At 43.1% G+C, this 19,136-nt stretch overlaps 1 protein-coding gene across 1 annotated transcript in view; it reads left to right on the forward strand.

Moving 5' to 3' along the window:
* Positions 1-561: 561 nt before the first annotated feature.
* Positions 562-19,136, forward strand: part of LOC100453345 (phospholipid-transporting ATPase IB) — a 534,685-nt gene continuing 516,110 nt past the window's right edge. The window contains exons 1-3 of the mRNA XM_063715074.1: positions 562-596; positions 2,198-2,532; positions 2,669-2,813. Coding sequence (XP_063571144.1) covers positions 562-596; positions 2,198-2,532; positions 2,669-2,813 — 515 coding nt within the window. The remainder of the gene's footprint in view (positions 597-2,197; positions 2,533-2,668; positions 2,814-19,136) is intronic.

Below are 19,136 nucleotides of genomic sequence, written 5' to 3' on the forward strand. Positions count from 1 at the left end.
GCCCTTGCCCACAATGCCCTTCCCTTTCCTCCAATGCCCTTCCCTTTCCTAGTCCACACCTCACCCACATTGCCAGGCTCTTCTGTCTGTACTCAGAATCTATTCCACCACCTGCCCTCCCAGCACAAAGAGGCTGCTGACCTCTGAGCCTCCTTAGCACCTTTGGGCCCACTCTTAGTCACACACTGGTAAGTAACCATGGTTACACCTTCATGCCTTAATTGAGGGAACATTTTCAAGGGCAGGAACCTGATCTTTTGTTTTTGTGTTCTCAGTGGCATCTAACAAGTGATCCTGACTGGGTGCTCATCAGCATCACTTAGTGAGCTTTAGAAACAAAACACAGTGACCACAGAATCCGAGAGGGTAGGGCCCAGGAACTAATACATTGTGAAAGTTGCATTGGTAATACTAATGCACAGGGGAACTGAGAGCCACTAGGTGAGCAATGAACCACTTTGACCATGCACTGTTCAGTGAACCCAGCCTGTCCCTACTGTGCTGGAGCTTGGGCTCCTGGGTGCAGTGAGACAGAGCCTCCATAAATAAAATCAGGTAATGATGATATCTGGTACTGTGGAGGACGACAAGGCAGGGTAAGTGGGCAGAGAGAAAAGCAGTACTTCCATATAGGCTAGTTTCAAAAATATTCTCCATCTGTCTTACATCAGCAAATGCTCCAACACCTGGCCTTCCCTGATTGAAGTCCGGGAGCCCCAGCTGGCGGGCCAGACAGTCTGGAAGAAGGGATTCTGGCTCTCTGCTGCCGCTTGTTGTTGAGTAGACGACCAAGCAGTGTCCCATGGAGCCAGAAAGACCCCAGAGAGTGGGAGGTTGGAGGGAAGGAGATGAGGGATCCTGTCTGAGTGAGGAATAGCCAGGGTGCTGTGGGCACACGCAAAAAGCAAGAGGAAAACTGGAGTGTGCCTGACCTGTGACCAGGGACCTGGCTTGAGCCCCGGAGCCTGCACCCACTAGGCGTCCCCATCTAGGTGAAGGGAGAAGCCTTAGCCCACTTCAGACTTAACTCTTACTTAATATTCAGAATAATATGTCAGCTTTCAGTAAACCAGTTTACATTTTGCTTGTCCCTTTCTTAGGATAAGGATTATCATCCTTCTAATCACTTTAAAAAGATGATGTAGCCAAAACTTTCTCTTTAAAAGTGTTTCTCTATGACAGTGAAAAGTATTCTTTGTAAGAGGGAAGTGAAGGTTTACTTGCGTAAGATGTTAGTTTTTTTTTTGTTTTTTTTTTTGAGACGAGTCTCGCTGTCGCCCAGGCTGGAGTGCAGTGGCGCGATCTCAGCTCACTGCAGGCTCCAACCCCCGGGGTTCTCGCCATTCTCCTGCCTCAGCTTCCCGCGTAGCTGGGCCTACAGGCGCCCTCCACCTTGCCCGGCTAATTTTTTGTATTTTTAGTAGAGATGGGGTTTCACCGTGTTAGCCAGGATGGTCTCGATCTCCTGACCTCGTGATCCGCCCGCCTTGGCCTCCCAGAGTGCTGGGATTACAGGCGTGAGCCACCGTGCCCGGCCAAGACGTCAGTTTTTTAATGATGTGCAACGTCCGTTTCTTTGATAGTTGGAAAGCGCGGCAGGTATTAGAGGGCGAATGTATATTTAAGAAAAACAAGATAAGGCTTCATCTGTAGAGTATTAATTTTTCTGTGATCTTTTACCTCAGACGCCTCTCCTCTGAAGGTCACTTCTCAAGCTGGGCAGCCCCTTCTAACAAGGGATGCTGCCTTGGAGTTGGAGATGAGGTTAAGATCTATGTGCGGGTACCAGTTTCAGTAATAACTGGATCCTTCTCTAGGTCTAGGCTGGAATGTCTCAAGTGAAGGTTATTGGGGGGCAGGGGTTTGGGTCCACCCAAAAAGTCTTGACCCATAGGACTGAAATCAAATCTTGAGCTAGGCTGGCTTGCCACGTAACCACTGAAACAGTAATTTAAGCAATAAAACGAAAGCTCGCGCGCTGGTCCAGAGCTGGGTTTGGGACAGCTACTGCACTCAGGTCTCCAGGTGCATGTAGGGAGAAGAGCGGCGGATCCCTTGCAGACAATGGTGGGAGCGAGCTCTTCACCCTGGGGTCTGGGAAGCCCATTTTTAGCGCCCAGAGGTGTGCTTTCGCCATCTCCTTCTGCGGTGGCTGCTTGCAGGGCGCATTCCCATTGCTGCTGTCTCTGTTCCTAAGGAAGATCAAAGGATCCCAGAAAACCCAGTTCCAGAGCTCAGTTCCCGGGACTAGAGGGTACGCTCGGCCAGATGGCTGGGGGTGCCGCTGGCCTTTGCGACCCCGCCGTCCCCGCGCGGTCGCCCTCCCCAGCCCGGCAAGCAGCTTGGGCGTCCAGCCCGGCCCAGTCCCTGCAGGGAGGGAGCGCAGGAGCTGGGGGCCGCTCTCCCGGGGCGGGGCTCGCTCCACAAGCGCCGGGGCGGCGCGGGGCGTGGACGTGGGCGTGGGCGGGGCCGGGGGCGGGGCCGGCCGTGGCTGCGGCGGGGGCGGCGGCGGCGTCTCCAGGGGGAGCCAAGGTACGTAGGCGGCGCCCGCCTCACCCGAGCATCCTTCCCCGCCGGTGGCCGCCCGCCCGCGGCCGGCGCTCGCAGCCTCCCGCCTGGCGGTTGACTTCTTTGTGTCGTATTCTCTGCCTGCGCCCTGTCTCTGCAGGACCTGTTCGTTCTTCTTTGGGCTATAAGAAGGCAGAGGATGAGATGTCCCGGGCCACGTCTGTTGGAGACCAGCTGGAGGCACCCGCCCGCACCATTTACCTCAACCAACCGCATCTCAACAAATTCCGCGACAACCAGATCAGGTAGGAGAAGGCGGCCGCTCGCGCGGAAGGCGGTGGAGTCACAGCTGGGAAGGGGCTCGTCCTCGTGCGCGGGGCTTGGCCGCGCACCTGGCCGGCCCCCATCCATCTCCCCCAGAGCCTTCGCCTGCCCCCTCCCCACCCCACTAGCCCGCGGTGCAGCCCCGCGCTTCCAGTAGGGTCATGCGAATGCAGCCCTCACCATCCTCTCCTGCGCATCCGTTCTGCGCCCAGCCTGCCTCTGAGCCCTGAGAAGTTTTCACTCTAATGTCACCAACAAAAATGAGGTCTCTGCTCTTTTCATCCCTGGGCTTCCTTCCTGGAACCCCCTTCTAGCCTTGTTTTAAGCCAGTTGATAGCCCTCTTTAGCAATTTTTAGACCATATTATGGGGGACGTGCTTCATAAGGGAATCCCACAAGTCACAAGGACTCACATTCAGTTCTCAGTGGTCCACAATTGTTAAGAGGTCTTCATTTGCTGGGAAATTTTGCCCAGAGTTAGCAGAAAGATGGACAGAAGCTAGCGTTTAAATGTCTACTTTTGCTGGCCGCTATGTCACACACCCTAACTATAGCAGCTTAGTGAATCTTCATAACCTCTTGAAGCAGGCCAGGAGACTGGAATATAGAGATGCTAAATAATGTACCTATCGTCATACAGCTCCTAAATGGCAGGGCTGGAAATTGAACCCAGCCCATCTGACTACTAAGGGTAAAATTTTTTTCTGCTGTGCAAAGCTAGTTCTTTAGCACGGGTGTTCGTACATTTTCAAATTTCATTAAACTTTCAGGCTTAAACAACTTTGTATCTGGGAGAGACTTCAGAGGATGTAGTTCTGTGAGCTGCTCAGAACACCATGCTTGGGTATAGAGAAGTTCAGTGATTTATCAGGTTACACATAGATTATTGACAAACCTGAGTTCCAATCCAGTGTTCTTTTTTGGAAGACAAAAACTTTGTTGTTATATGTTTAAGTATTCCACTACTGCACTAACACTTGTACAAATGACTTAGCCTGACATCTTTATTTAGAAAGGTCAGGCTGTTGGACATTATTGGGGTATAATAATGGTGCATATTATATGGAGGTGGAATTTTCACTTATTAAAGGAGTGTTAGATTATGCAGCTTTATTTTGGGTTTTAAGAATGACAGTTGGGCATATTTTATACTTAAAAGTGTAACTTGGAAGAATAGCTGAGTCCCCATTTCAGAATGTGTGGGCTTCGTTTAAGATACAGAGCATCAGCCACAGTGAGTTACCACTTCACAAACTAGGATGGCTCCAATCAAAAAGACAAATAACAAGTATTGGCAATGATTTAGAGAACTTGGTACCCTCATGCATTGCTGATGGGGATGAAAAACGATGGAGCTGCTTTGGAAAACAGTAAAAATGATGGAGCTGCCTTGGGAAACAGTTTGATAGTTCTTCAAAAGGTTCAATGTAAAGTTACCATATGACCTAGCCGTTCTACTCCTGGGTATATCTCCCCAAGAGAAATGAAAACCTACCTCCACACAAAAACTTGTACACATATATTTCACAGCAGCATTATTATGAATAGCCCCAAAGTAGAAATAATCTAAATGTCCATCAGCTGATGAATGAATAAATAAGATGAAGTATATCCATACAGTGGAATATTATTGGGCCATAAAAAGGAATGAAATATTGACACATTCTACAACATGGATGAGACTTGAAAGCATTATGCTAAGTGGAAGAAGCCAGTCACAAAAGGCCTCACAGTACATGATTCCATTTATATGAAGTATCCAGAAGAGGCAAATTTATAGAGTTATGAGGTAGATTAGTGGTTCCTGGGGCTGAGGAAGAGAGAAAAGGTTGGAGGGAAATGGGGAATGACTGTGAATGTGGATGGGGTTTCATTTGGGGTGATGGTTGCACAACTGTGAATTTACCTAAACCATTTGGAATCCTGCACTGCTCATGTAGTTCCATTTCTTCACACCTTCTCATATGTGTTTCTATTGAATTGCTTTCAAAAAGATGATTTTCTAAAAGATATGTACTGTATAAGGATATGGGATTTGAAGAGCTACTTTTCTTTTTAAACTTTAGTGTGTTTTCAAGTTGTATTTTTGCTTAATTTCTATTAATTCCTTTAATTTTGTTATCCATTTGTGCATGCTTAAGACTGGGAGAAAAAAAATAGAGGCCTTTGTTTTTCTCTAAATTCTTTTGTTTTAATGGAAGGTAAAGTTTTTTTTTTTTTTGGAGATGGAGTCTTGCTCTGTCCCCCAGGCTGGAGTGCAGTGGTATGATCTTGGCTAACTGCACCCTCCGCCTCCTGGGTTCAAGTGATTCTCCTGCTTCAGCCTCCCAGATAGCTGGGATTACAGGCGCCTGCCCAGCTAATTTTTGTATTTTTAGTAGAGACGGGGCTTTGCCATGTTGGCCAGGCTGGTCTCAAACTACTGACCTCAGGCGATCCACCTGCCTCAGCCTCCCAAAATGCTGGAATTACAGGCATGAACCACCATGCCCAGCTGGAAGGTAAAGATTTTTAAGAGCACTGATAATGGAGCTTTACTACCTGTTCTGTAATCAAGACTGAAAGCTGACCCAGACTGATTGTATTATTAGTCAGAGGGATTCCGAGTAGCTGCCTGCTGTGCAGTTTCATCTGTACTGTTTTGAGAGAGGCAGAGTAAGTTGGGGATGTACAGTGGGTTGGTGAGGAATAAAGTAGGCAGTTACCAACTATTGTATTTAAAGCTTTATATAAGTATATAATTGAATTAGTTGAAATACATTAAAATTCATATAATTTCTGAGTTCATGGCTTATACTGTGAGTGTAAGTTTCCGCATGCACTGGATAGGGTCTAAAAAATTAAAATGTGGTCCTTGATGTTCTTTAAAATGGCCTTTGAGTATTTGGTTCGCCTTGACTCTGTGTCTAAATAGGAATTACTAATGGTTATCAGTGACTTGTAGTTCATTAAAAAATTGATTATAGGCCAGATGCAGTGGCTAACACCTATAATCCCAGCACTTTGGGAGGCCAAGGTGGGTGGATCACTTGAGGCCAGGAGTTTGAGACCAGCCTGGCCAACATGGCAAAACCCCATCTCTACCAAAAATACAAAAATCAGCCAGGCGTGGTGGTGCTTGCCTGTAGTCCCAGCTACTCGAGAGACTGAGGCACAAGAATCGCTTGAGTCCAGGAGGCAGAGATTGCAATGAGCCCAAATCACACCACTGCACTCTAGCCTGGGTGACAGAGCAAGACTCCGTCTCAAAAAAAAAATTGATTGTAAAGCTTCTTAGCATTATGGTTTAAGGATTTTAGAAAACGTCAAGCCATGTTATTTTAGCACTTTAATGTTACCAAACTCAAGTTTTATGACAATATTGATTTTTAAAAATAAGGCCTTTTATCTTGGCCATGAATGTTTGCTAAAAGTTAGTGAAGCTATTCAAAGGAATATTTTTATAAAAGGATAAATAATTTGTTTTTTAATATAATTTTTCTGGAGAAAAGGTTAATGGTTTTGTTAGAGTCAGGGGCATGGAGAGTTTATCCCAGTTCCTTTGCCCCTAAATTGAGCTTTTGGAAAAGAAGGGACCACATGGGATAGATGAGGCTCAGACTAGTCTGCTGACTCAAGGCTGTCTGACTTACCTTGTTGTACCCCTTGGCAGGCCTGTCCTCTCTGGAACAGAGTTCTCTCCCCTACTTTCCTCAACCCTAAGCCAGTTTTGGTTTGAAACCCTCTGGATTATAGCAGTTGCTCTGCGCTTGCCTTTCTGGGCAGCTGGCGTTTGACTAGGAGTGGGAGTTTGAAGCAGAGGAAGGGAGGGCAGTGAGGGGCGGCATGCTATCATTCAGGACAGGAATTCTATGGGCCAAGGTTACTGGAATGGAATTGACGTGACTGAAGAAAGAGGGTGGGTCTGGGGAAATGCCTAGAAAGCAGGAGTGAGGTCCCCTCTGGGGTCCACTGTGGCCTTAGCACCCCCAGGGGAATGCACTACATGAGAACTCCAAATTCTGGCCAATTCGTTGAATTTTTGGGAGGGACTGTGCTATGTATATAGATGTCTCACCAAACCTTGTTCTTGTTCTTGACACTGAAAATACCACCAGTGTTTGATCTGAAGTCTGTGGTAGGTTTATTAAGTCTTTCATTATTGAAGTCAATGAATTCAGATTACCATCATGATGGAGAATTATGAAGTAGTCTTTTTCTACTAGGGATTGATTTTCTAGGACCTTAACAATGAGGATAATAACTTCCTTCATCCTCTAGAAATGAATAGTAATTAATGGGATTCAATGTTTATATACATATGTAAGATTATGTATGTGTCCACCTAACAAGATCTCCTTTTCCTGAAGTGTACAATCTTATCTCCTTTCAAATGTTTTAAAGGTTTTAGTGCATAATTCAGCCATCTAAAGTATACAATTCAGTGATTTTTAATATATTCATAGAGTTGTGCAACTATTATCACAGTCAATTTTGGAACATTTTCATCGCCTCCAAAAGAAATATTATACTCTAGCTATCATCTCCCATCCCTTCCTCCCCCCACCCCTAAGGAACCACAAATTTACTTTGTATTTCTGTAGATTTCCCTGGACATTTTGTATAAATAGCCTCATATCCTTTTAAGTTAAATATTAAATACTTACAAAAGCTCACTATTTAGAGGAAACTGGTGGTGAATTTTTAATTTTATATATCTAAATTTTCAAAAATGTTTAAAGTTATAATGTTTTTTTCCCCCAGAAAAATCTTGAAATAATGTGCTGATCAAAGGAATGAGCAATACTTATGTCATCACTATCAGACATATGTAATCTTTCTATGTGATTATCAGCATACCATTTGAAATAGTGAATTTCAAAGCCATAAGGCAGTTTTCTTCAATATTTGAAATGAGATCTTCAAAGCTAGTTAGGAATGTTTACAGTTACTCAGTTTTGAATGACTCATTCATTTCAGGTGGGCGTTTTAGCTAGCAAAAACTTCATTACAGTGATAACTCGAGCTTTGTCAAGTTACTGCATTTCTTCAGGTTGGTTTGCCTTAAAGGAAAATTACTTCATATAAATTTTTGATAAATTTTTGTTGGCTTTGCCAAGGTACATTTTAAATAGAATATTACCTTTACAGGGCCGGGCGCGGTGGCTCACGCCTGTAATCCCAGCACTTTGGGAGGCCGAGGTGGGCAGATCACGAGGTCAGGAGATCGAGACTGTCCTGGCTAACACGGTGAAACCCCGTCTCTACTAAAAATACAAAAAATTAGCTGGGCGTGGTGGTGGGCGCCTGTAGTCCCAGCTACTCAGGACGCTGAGGCAGGAGAATGGTGTGAACCCGGGAGGCGGAGCTTGCAGTGAGCCGAGATCGTGCCACTGCACTCCAGCCTGGGCGACAGAGCAAGACTCTGTCTCAAAAAAAAAAAAAAAGAATATTACCTTTACAGAAAAAGGAATTGAGCACTGTATGCTAGGTTGGTACAGTATCATTGTTTATAATATTAATGCTGAGATCCTAATTTTTTTTAACCTTGTTTTTTGGTTGTTTTGTTTTAACTTATATTTTAGGTTCGGGGTGTGTGTTCAGGTTTGTTATATAGGTAAACTCATGTCATAGGGGTTTGTTGTACAGATTATTTCATCACCCAGATACTAAGCCTAGTACTCAATAGTTATCATTATTATTATTATTATCTGAGACATAGTCTCACTCTGTCGCCCAGCCTGGAGTGCAGTGGTGCAATCTCAGCTCACTGCAACCTCTGCCTCCTGGGTTCAAGCCTCAGCCTCCTGAGTAGCTAGGATTGCAGGCATGTGCCACCATGCCTGGCTAATTTTTGTATTTTTAGTAGAGATGGGGTTTCACCATGTTCGCCAGGCTGGTCTCAAACTCCTGACCTCAGGTGATCCACCCGCCTTGGCCTCCCAAAGTGCTGAGATTACAGGTGTGAGCCACTGTGCCCGGCCTCAGTAGTTGTTTTTTCTGCACCTCTTCCTTCTCCCACCCTCCACCCTCAAGTAGGCCTCAGTGTCTGTTGTTTCCTTCTTTGTGTTCGTGAGTTCTCATCATTTAGCTCCCTCTTGTAAGTGAGAATGTGCGGTATTTGATTTTCTGTTCCTGTTAGTTTGCTAAGGATAATGGTCTCCCCCTCATTCCATGTTCCCACAAAAGACATGATCTCATTCTTTTTTATGGCTGCATAGTATTCCATAGTGTATATGTACATTTTCTTTATCCAGTCTGTTGTTGATGGACATTTAGGTTGATTCCATGTCATTGCTATTGTGAATAGTGCTTCAGTGAGCATTCGAGTCCATATGCCTTTATGGTAGTAGGACTTATGTTCCTCTTGGTGTATACCCAGTAATAGGATTGCTGAGTTGAATGGTAGTTCGGTTATTAGCTCTTTGAAAAACTTCCAAACTGCTTTTCACCATAGTTGAACTAATTTACGCTCTCACCAACAGTGTTTAATTGTTCCCTTTTCTCTGCAACCTCACCAGCGTATGTTATATTTTGGCTTTTTAAATAGCCATGGTGGTGGTGTGAGATAGTATCTCATTGTGGTTTTAATTTGCGTTTCTCTAATGATTAGTGATAGTGAGCATTTTTTTCATATGTTTGTTGGCGGCATGTGTGTCTTCTTTAGAAAAGTGTTTGTTCATATCTTTTGTCCACTTTTTAATGTGGTTGTTAGTATTTTGTTCTTATAAATTTGTTTCAGTTCCTTATAGGTGCTGGATATTAGACCTTTGTCAGATGCATAGTTTGCATGTATTTTCTCCCATTCTGCAGGTTGTCTGTTCACTCTGTTGATAGTTTATTTTGCTGTGCAGAAGCCCTTAAGTTTAATTAGATGGGATCATAATTCTAAAAGAATATTTTTGTCTTAAAGAATAAAAAGAACAAAATAATCTTCAATAACCAATTTGTCCATGAATAGTGGGGAGAGATTATATATGTGGTACTAGATCCAATGTCATTGAGTACTGTGAGGATGAAGAATTCTCCTCTAAATGTTTTAATGCTACAGAATTTATGTAGGATCTGGTCTTAATGCACAAGCTGCTTACAATTTAGCAAACAAGCAATACCAGCATCCTAGCTAGAATCATAACTTTTTTTTTTTTTGAGATGGAGTCTCACTCTATTGGCCAGGCTAGAGTGCAGTGGCGTGAACTCCACTCACTGCAAACCTCTGCCTCCTGGGTTCAAGCGATTCTCCTGCCCCTCAGACTCTCGAGTAGCTGGGATTATAGGCACCCGCCACCACGGCCAGCTAATTTTTGAATTTTTGGTAGAGAACGGGGTTTCACCACGTGGGCCAGGTGGTCTTGAACTCCTGACCTCAAGTGATCCATCTGCCCTGGCCTCCCAAAGTGCTGGGATTATAGGCATCAGCCATGACACCTGGCAGAATCATAACTTTTTTTGGTTTATGTAAAGATCATTATCTTAAAAACCAAGGTTACATAATCTCTGATTTGAGACTGCTGTCTTTATCAAGTTTGGCAAAGGTAAAAGTATTCCTTATCAAGAGTAATTGCTGATGTTGAAAACAATCTCAAGATTTTCCTTCTGGGTGTGCTGCTTTTTGTTTAGAAGCAGATATACTTGGTTAATTTCCAAGCCAGGCACTGTATTTTCTGAACGTGAATGGCACAACAATCCTGAGTTCTTATTTTCGATGTACCAGCAGCAATTAATGCCATAGAAGAGTCTTGTAATGAGAACTGTTATCAGCTTTACACCCCTGGACAAGTCTTTTGAGGAATCCTGCAGACGAAAATATTGGAATTGGGGGAGCTTTGGCATAGTACATTCCAGGTAACCATTGAATGTGTGAGCTTTCTTGAAGAGTATTTTTAGAAACAGAAAAGCCTGTCAGCATTGGGCCAGTTTTATATTTGGTGTTTCTAAGGAAACGGCAAATGTCTAAGAGGACAGACTTTCATGGTGATTTCTTTATCAAGTTGACCCCTGTGTGGGTGGATAATGGAGCCCAGTTTGAATTTGACCAAAAAAACATCTGTGCCATTCCCCCTGTTTAAAGTAGGTAAAGGCATTTGGTTTGAGAATTTTGGTCAGTAATTTATTTCTCCTCTCTCCTCTTCCCAAATTCTGTTAACTCTTATTGTCTGCTGTGAACTTGGAAGCATTGATGATTCTTTGATTAAAAAGAATTAAGCATCAGGATTTGTGAGACAAATTAAAATTCAACCAGAATTGGAAGAGACCCAAGACGTGACAAGTAAGTACTGTGTTGGTCCCTGAATTGGATTCTGGAACAGAAAAGATACATTGGTGGAAAAACTGGTGAATCTTGAATAAAGTCTGTAATTGGATTAGTGTTGTGCCAGTGTTACTTTCTTAGTTTTGAGAATTGTGCTGTGGTGATGTAAGATGCTAATATTGTGGGGAAACTGGGTGAAGGATAGATGTCAACTCTATTATTTTTGCAACTCTTCTATAAGTATACAATTTTTGGCCAAGTGTGGTGGCTCACACCTGTAATCCCAGCACTTTGGGAGGCCAAGGCAGGCAGATCACCTGAGGTCAGGAGTTCCAGACCAGCCTGGCGAACATGCTGAAACCCCATCTCTACTAAAAATACAAAAGTTAGCCAGGCACGGTGGCGGGTGCCTGTAATCCCAGCTACTCAGGAGGCTGAGGATGGAGAATCGCTTGAACCCAGGAGGCGGAGGTTGCAATCAGCAGAGATCGCACCATTGCGCTCCAGCCTGGGTGAAGAGAGTGAAACTCCATCTCAAAAAAGAAATAAGTATACTATTTTCTCAAAATTAAACAAATCTTAAAATCAACTAGAAGTATCTGAGAATAGGAACAAAATGCTAAACTCTTGTTTTTCTGTTGAGTACTTTAGTAAATGTTTGGGTCTTTAATTGGAAACAGACATGATTTTGAAGGGAGGATGGTCAGAGGAAAAAAGGATCAATATCTTCATATGTTTGTTGTAATGAGTAGATGGGAAAACCCTTGCTCTCGGGGCATCAAAGAACATTCCCTATGCTCACAAACAGCACCAAGGGTTTGTTTGCATAATGTCTGATCTAGTTGCTTAAATTGAAAAAGTAGGTAGCTGTTTCTGCTCAGTTTAGTCATGTGAACTTCTGTGTCCTTATCCAGAAAGTTGCATCTAAGTGTTTGTTCTACTACTTATAGCTGAGTCACTCAACAGACAGCAAAAGCTTACTCAGAAATGCTAATCAGCAACCCTTTCAAGAGGAACAATGCTTAGAGAGAACAAAAGGAGAGGTCTGACCATTGTGGGGATGTAGGGATGTTTAACAAAGAAATTTCCTGAAATCCATGAGGTTGGGTTTGGTCATTCAAATGCTGACCCATTCTTTTCTCTTAAATGAAAGCCAGCTCTTCAAAACTGAAATCACAGGTTTTAAGCCTTTACTATTTTCTATTAGATGTCATTAAAAATGATTTGGGTTGAGTTTGGGATGGTGTTAGTCACTCTGATGGATTATTCTATGTATCTTCAGTCTATGTATAACGTATACCATATGAAAGGCTTTTGGAGAGTGTTGGCAGGTTTCAGCTTAGAAAAGACTTCGGCTTGAGAGTGGACCTAACTCTCATGTAAGTTCTCTGTCTATATCAGTGGTCTCCAAAACTTTTTCATTGGATGTCCCATTTGTAACACTTTTTTTTTTTTTTTCTTTTTGGAGTCTTGCTGTGTCGCCAGGCTGGAGTGTAGTGGCGTGATCTCGGCTCACTGCAACCTCTGCCTCCTGGGTTCAAGTGATTCCCCTGCCTCAGCCTCCCAAGTAGCTGGGACTACAGGCACGTGCCACCATGCCCGGCTAATTTTTTGTATTTTAGTAGAGACAGGGTTTCACCATTTTGGCCAGGATGGTCTCGATCTCCTGACCCCATGATCTGCCCTCCTCGGCCTCCCAAAGTGCTGGGGTTACAGGCATGAGCCACCACACTCAGCCCATAAAATTTTTTAGCGTGAACCTTTGATATGTATATTTAAAACATTCGTATACATGTGCTATCATTGTTAGTTATTATCTGAAGACCCAGTATGTATTTACCAAGATTCTCCGTTAAGAGTTGTGGATGTAAGTACATATTGTTCACAGTCTTCTCTATTATTTTGAATGCTTTTGGCCGATTTGTCAGATTTGATTAAATTACCCTAATGTTTAACCTAGTAAAATGGTTTTAAAGAGCTTTTACTAGGAATGTGTCAATTCTGCTGCTTTTTATTCTCTTGTAATTGCATTATTAATAAGTATAATTTCCAATTTGTGGTTTTGTTGTATGATTCTTAAGCCATTTTTTTCTTTTGGGAGGGTTAATTTAGTTTAAATTAGATAAAGTGATCCATGACTCCACCTAGCTGGGACCTGGAAATTGAAATGTGTAGTAGTAAGGAGAGAGACAGACAGGGAGGGTACCACTGTTATCCCTGTATTAGCTCAGGCTGCCATAGCAAAATACGTAGACCAGTGGGCATAAGCAGGTGTTCATCTTCTCATAGTTCTAGAGGCTGGAAGTCCAAGATCAGGGTGCCAGCATGATCCGGTTCTGGTGTGGGCTCTCCCCTGGCTTGCAGATAGCTGCCTTCTTGCTATGTCCTCCCAGAACAGAGAGAGTGAGCAAGAGCAAGAGCAAGAGCGAGAGTGAGGGAGTGACAGAGTGAGAGCTCTCTGTCTCTAATAAGGGCACTAATCCCATCTTGAGGGTCCCACCCTCATGACCTCATCTGATCCTAATTATCTGCAAAAGGGCCCAACAGTGGCATCCCATCACATTGGGGGTTAGGGCTTCAACATATGAATTTTAGGAAGGACACAGTTCAGTCCATAGCACCACCCACCCTTCCCATTTAAGGAGGTTCCTCTCCAGCCACATTACGTAGAATTATGTTGGGACACCAGTGTCAGTGCATTTAATAAATGTTTCTGAAAGCTTATTTTTTGGAGGTATATATAAATATAAGCTCTGATAGTGTCTTCCCAAACCCCACTTGGGAGCTACCTGCTTTAAATTCAGTTGATTAGGGCCCGCCTTAGAGGAAAGCCATCTGGTCAGACCCAGTCTGACTTTTACTTTAGGCCCTAGGAACTCTGAGACTGATCGTGATCAGTACTATTCATAATCGTATATTTGGTATATGTGAGGTAAGCATTGCAGTCCCTCTCTGTCAAGAATTGGGGGTGCGTGGTTAGTGGCAGCACTGCAGGAAAAGTAGAAGGATGGGGCAAAGCTGCTGGTAGAGACCAATAAGCTGGGCCTGAAAGATGAGTAGGAGTCAGCCTGGAAACTTGGGTGAGGCTTGGTGGGGAGGGCAGGCCAGACATGGGGAACCCCATGTGCAGAGGTGCAGAAGAGTGTAATGGCCAGGTGTGTGTCTTTCCAGAAAAGATGTGGAAGAAGAAAGTGATGTGGTTTGGCTCTGGGTCCCTACCCAAATCTCATCTTGAATTGTAGCTCCCATAATTCCCATGTGTTGTGGGAGGGACCTGGTGGGAGATGATTGGTTTCCCCCATACTGTTCTTGTGGCAGTGAATAAATCTTATGAGAGCTGATGGTTTTATCAGGGGTTCCAGTTTTGCATCTTCCTCATTCTCTCTTTGCCTGCTGCCGTCCGTGTAAGACGGGACTTGCTCCTCCTTGCCTTCCACCATGATTGTGAGGCTTCCTCAGCCATGTGGAACTGTAATCCAATTAAATCTCTTTCTTTTGTAAATTGCCCAGTCTGGGGTATGTCTTTATCAGCAGCGTGAAAACGGACTAATACAGAAGGGGGATGATGGACAAAGTGCTGTGAAAGGCCAGGCTACTGGAGACGGGCTGCTGTAGTCGGGAAAAGCTTTTATGGGCCAAGTGACAAAGGCATAGTACTTGGGTTTGATGTGCACAGCCACCTGCTCTGCATTTAGAATAAGCACATGAGGCTGCCGTCATTGCCCAGGAAGAGGTGCAGGGCTATACTGCTGCAGGAGAAGAGAAGCACTTGGGATGGTTAGCAGTGGAGCTGTAAGTGGACAGAGCACTAGGCAAGTGTGATTTCCAGGTTCCAGTGTTAGTGACGGAGAAGGTGTTGATGCTATTTCTTGAGTTTTGTTTTGAACTATTTTGAACTGTGGATTGGGGCAAGGTGATTGACCTCAGAATAGCAGAAAGCCCCTTTCACCCCAGTATGAGACCACCCCAGAGGAGCAGAGATACACATGTAGGGGGTGATCTTTGTTGGTTGCGTCATGATGGAGCTCCTTCCTCCAGCAAGGTGGGGGCAACACTGGCTCTCTTGGAGAGACACCAAACTTTTGACAGATCTTTCCCTACCTCTAGATCTGTTTGGTTTCAAGATACTGCAGTTAGTAAACTGGAAGTAGAATAATGTCATAGCTTATAGCATGATGAGAATTAGATGAGAACAGCTGGGCACAGTGGCTCATGCCTGTAATCCCAGCACTTTGGGAGGCCAAGGCAGGAAGATTGTTTGAGGCCAGGAGTTTGAAACCAGCCTGGGCAACATAGTGAGACCCTATCTCTACAAGAAAAAAATAATTAGATGAGAATGTACCTGTTTAAGGCCACACTGTATAAGAGCTCACAGACTCACACAGAGTTGCTCATTGACACCAGTTATCTGGTTATTACGGATGTTGTTCTTCTTTGCCACTCATTTTGCTTTCTAATTCTTTGATAACCAAAACAATCAATTATAAGCTGTAACTTGGGGAAAAGGGAAGTGGACTTGTGTATTACTCTGCCCAAGAGTTACACATTGCCAAGGGGAGAAATGTGCAGGCTGAAGAATCACAAGGTACGTTTTGGGCATTAGGGTCTTTTGTACATATATGTTTTCTAGCCTGTAACTGCTAGGGACAAGCAGGCTGGACTGCGAGCATAAGACGAGTCTAAAACGTGTTTGAGAGTGTGCATGTGTGGATTGGTGTTAAATCAAGAAACTGGCTTCTCCTTTTGGTGTCGTGAAAGAACACAGTTGCATATAAATTCACATTAAATTCACTGACACCTCCTCCTGCAAACAAACACCAAGATTCTTTACCATAGAATGGTTAAAACGTTAAACTTGGTCCACATGTGTGACTAGAGTTGTACTGAATTGTGACTATAAAGTCTGCATCTGTATCTTTCTACCCTCCCTCCTTTTTTCCCTTCCATCTTGTTTGAGACCATCAACTTTTTGGCTCTGTGGGGCTCTGCTTTGAATATCTCTGAGGAACTTGGCACTGTGCATAATATGGAAACTGAATACTTAACTGTAGATTCAATGATATAAAGGAATATTTCTTATTTATTTATTTTTAAAAATTTTTTCTTTTTTTGAGACAGAGTCTCGCCGTTGCCCAGGCTGGAGTGCAGTGGCGTGATCTTGGCTTACTGCAACCTCGCACTCCCAGGTTCAGGTGATTCTCCTGCCTCAGCTTCCTGTGTAGCTGGGACTACAGGCACCCACCAGCAGGCCTGGCTAATTTTTTTTGTATTTTTAGTAGAGATGGGATTTCGCTATGTTGGCCAGGCTAGTCTCGAACTCCTGACCTCAAGTGATCCGCTTGCCTCAGCCTCCCAAAGTGTTGGGATTACAGGCATGAGCCACTGCACCCGGCAGGAATATTCTTTAAATTATTGAATAAAAAATATGACTCTTTTGTTTTTATTCCAGTGAAAGGTGGAAGTTCTGAAAGTATTGCTGTCTAGCATATGAAACATGTTACCAAGCTCTGATAGTTTAAAAATAGAGCTCTTTATTTTAAAACAGTAAGGCCATTTGCTGAATAGTGTCACAATTATTTCTCTAATACTCAGCTTTGTTAAAACTGCCTCATAGTCATTTTTTACTGTTACCTTTACAAATTAGAATGCATTAACCGTTCTAACATCGATGTACCAGAGTAAATTGAATAATTTCACATAATGACGATGCCTTGGTAAGGCAGAAACGTGAACTTCTCTCAGTATCACTGTTTTGACTGTCAGCTGTCATGCAGTTTCAACACTACACCTATTTCAACAAAGTTTTGTTCACTGTATAAGATTAGACATAGCAGAGGAAGTAATTTTAAGTACAGGATAGTGCATGTGTGTGTGTGTGTGTTGGGGAGGTACCACCATTATTCTCTGTACATGGGTTAGTCATATTTGTAAGCCAAACATTGTGGACATTGGAAAGTCAAAAAACTCCAAGACAGAAAATAACATAAGGGAAGATTTCTTTTCGTACTTTTACCAGCCTCCTTCCACTGCTTGTCTAAATGTGTACACACATAGGCGCATGCCATATATTTTAACGCTTATAATTCACTGGGCCTACACATGAACATCTGTCTTCCTGGGGGACACACCATTTCACCTGGAAACCATTCTAGTCCACAGTGAGCTGGTGTTGAAAGTTCTTCCTCTGAATCGAGGCTTCCTGTGAGTCCCAGACAATGGTTCTAGACTGTGGCCAACACATAAGCGGCAGTCGACCCATAACAACTGCAAACATGTTTAATCACTATAACAAAACGTTAATTCTCACATTATATTTGAGTTAGTATTGGACTGTCAGGAATTTAGTAGTTCTCTTCATGTTTAGTTTGATAGTCACAGACCCATTTATAGAGATGACTCTTCAGGGCTGTCCCAGGGAGCATATGTGGCCTCTTCATATGTTGTTGGGTCTTCTATCACATCGTTGGGAAAGAGTGAATTTTCTTATTTCACCAATTGACAACATTGCTCCTATACTCAACAAAAATTTAAATGAGGGTCGGAAAAGCTTTCAATTTTTTGCCCCTAAAATTGTACCCCCAAACTCCAATACTCCATATTAGTATGTACGAACTCTGAGGAAATGCGGAGAAAGCTGGGGACTATCTGTTACCTGCTGACAGTCTTTTCCTGTGTCTAGTTCACTTTCTGAGGTCCTTCTATGTCTAGTTTTATGGTCCCTTTGCTAGTATTTTGTATGGATGGTTGATGGGTGCAATGTGCAATGCAGTATTCCAAACATTTTTTTTTTATCATGTGTCATGCACTTAAGTAGACAAGAAGCTATTCTCAATTCAGTGCTGGTGTTTGCTATAGAGTTAAATACTTTTTTAATAGAAATCAACCTGTGATATTTTTAAAGATTTAGAATAGTAGATTATAAGACATTTAACTGACTTGGATTTTAAACCATAGTACTTTTTATATAAATAGTTTAAAGATATTGATTTAGCATTCTTCACAGCCAAGTATGTTTTCTTATATACCCTGAAGATAAATTGATTATGCGTCATTTTTTTGAACTATTATGTTAAGGGGCATGATGAATTTTGATATTTTGAGATACTACCATTAGAAAAAAATGAAGACGTCAGAATATGTAGCCCTTTAAAAGAAACTTATGTGCTGCTTACTGTTTGAAATACATTGAATATTTTAAAATTAGGACAGCATCAACATGGCTGCACATATACCCGTGGAATAATTGTTACAACAAATAGAGGCTGAGCGTGGTAGCTCACACCTGTAATTCCATCACTTTGGGAGGCTGAGGCAGGTGCTTCGCCTGAGCTCAGGAGTTTGAGACCAGCGGGGGGCAGCATGGTGAAACCCCATCTCTATCAAAAGTGCAAAAAATTAGCTGAGCATGGTGATGCATGCCTGTGGTCCCAGCTACTTGGGAAGCTGAGGTGGAGGATCGCTTGAGCCTGGGAGGTGGAGGTTAAAGTGAGCTGAGATTGCACCGCCGCACTCCAGCCTGTGTGATGGAGCAACACCCTGTCTCAATTAAAAATATTAATAGTAATAATATAACGAATAGAGCTGTGGTTGAGTTCTGCAGAAGTCATGAGCTAAGATGTATGATCTGCTTAGTAAGACTTGAAAGACAGTCTCTAACTAAAAAGGTGAATTGTTTTGTAAAACCTTTTTGCCAAGGTTTATGTTCTCCGTAAAATTCTCAAATACAATTTTGCGGAGTCTTTGCAGAATGATGTCAGTGGTAGTATTTACTTGTGCTTTCCAGTTCTCATTCTTGGCATGTTTGTATTCCACAGGCTGTCATGTACCTCTCATTTCCTGTTTTGTGCATATAAAGGTAACTTGGTTGGCGAATCCATGATATATAGGTCAGGTATTTTAGTTTTAGCCTTACATTGCATAAGAAAAATCTAGGTTCATTTCATCTGGGGCAGGCTCTGATTTCTGTTTGCAGCCAGCACTCCTGGGGATTTTGTTGAAGATGGTCCTCATTTGTCACCCTCATGCAACAATGTATAGTTCATAGGAATTTTTTGAAGATTAAATGAGTTAATAT

Source organism: Pongo abelii, chromosome 14, assembly GCF_028885655.2.
Source record: "Pongo abelii isolate AG06213 chromosome 14, NHGRI_mPonAbe1-v2.0_pri, whole genome shotgun sequence".
Classification (NCBI taxonomy): Eukaryota; Metazoa; Chordata; class Mammalia; order Primates; family Hominidae; genus Pongo; species Pongo abelii.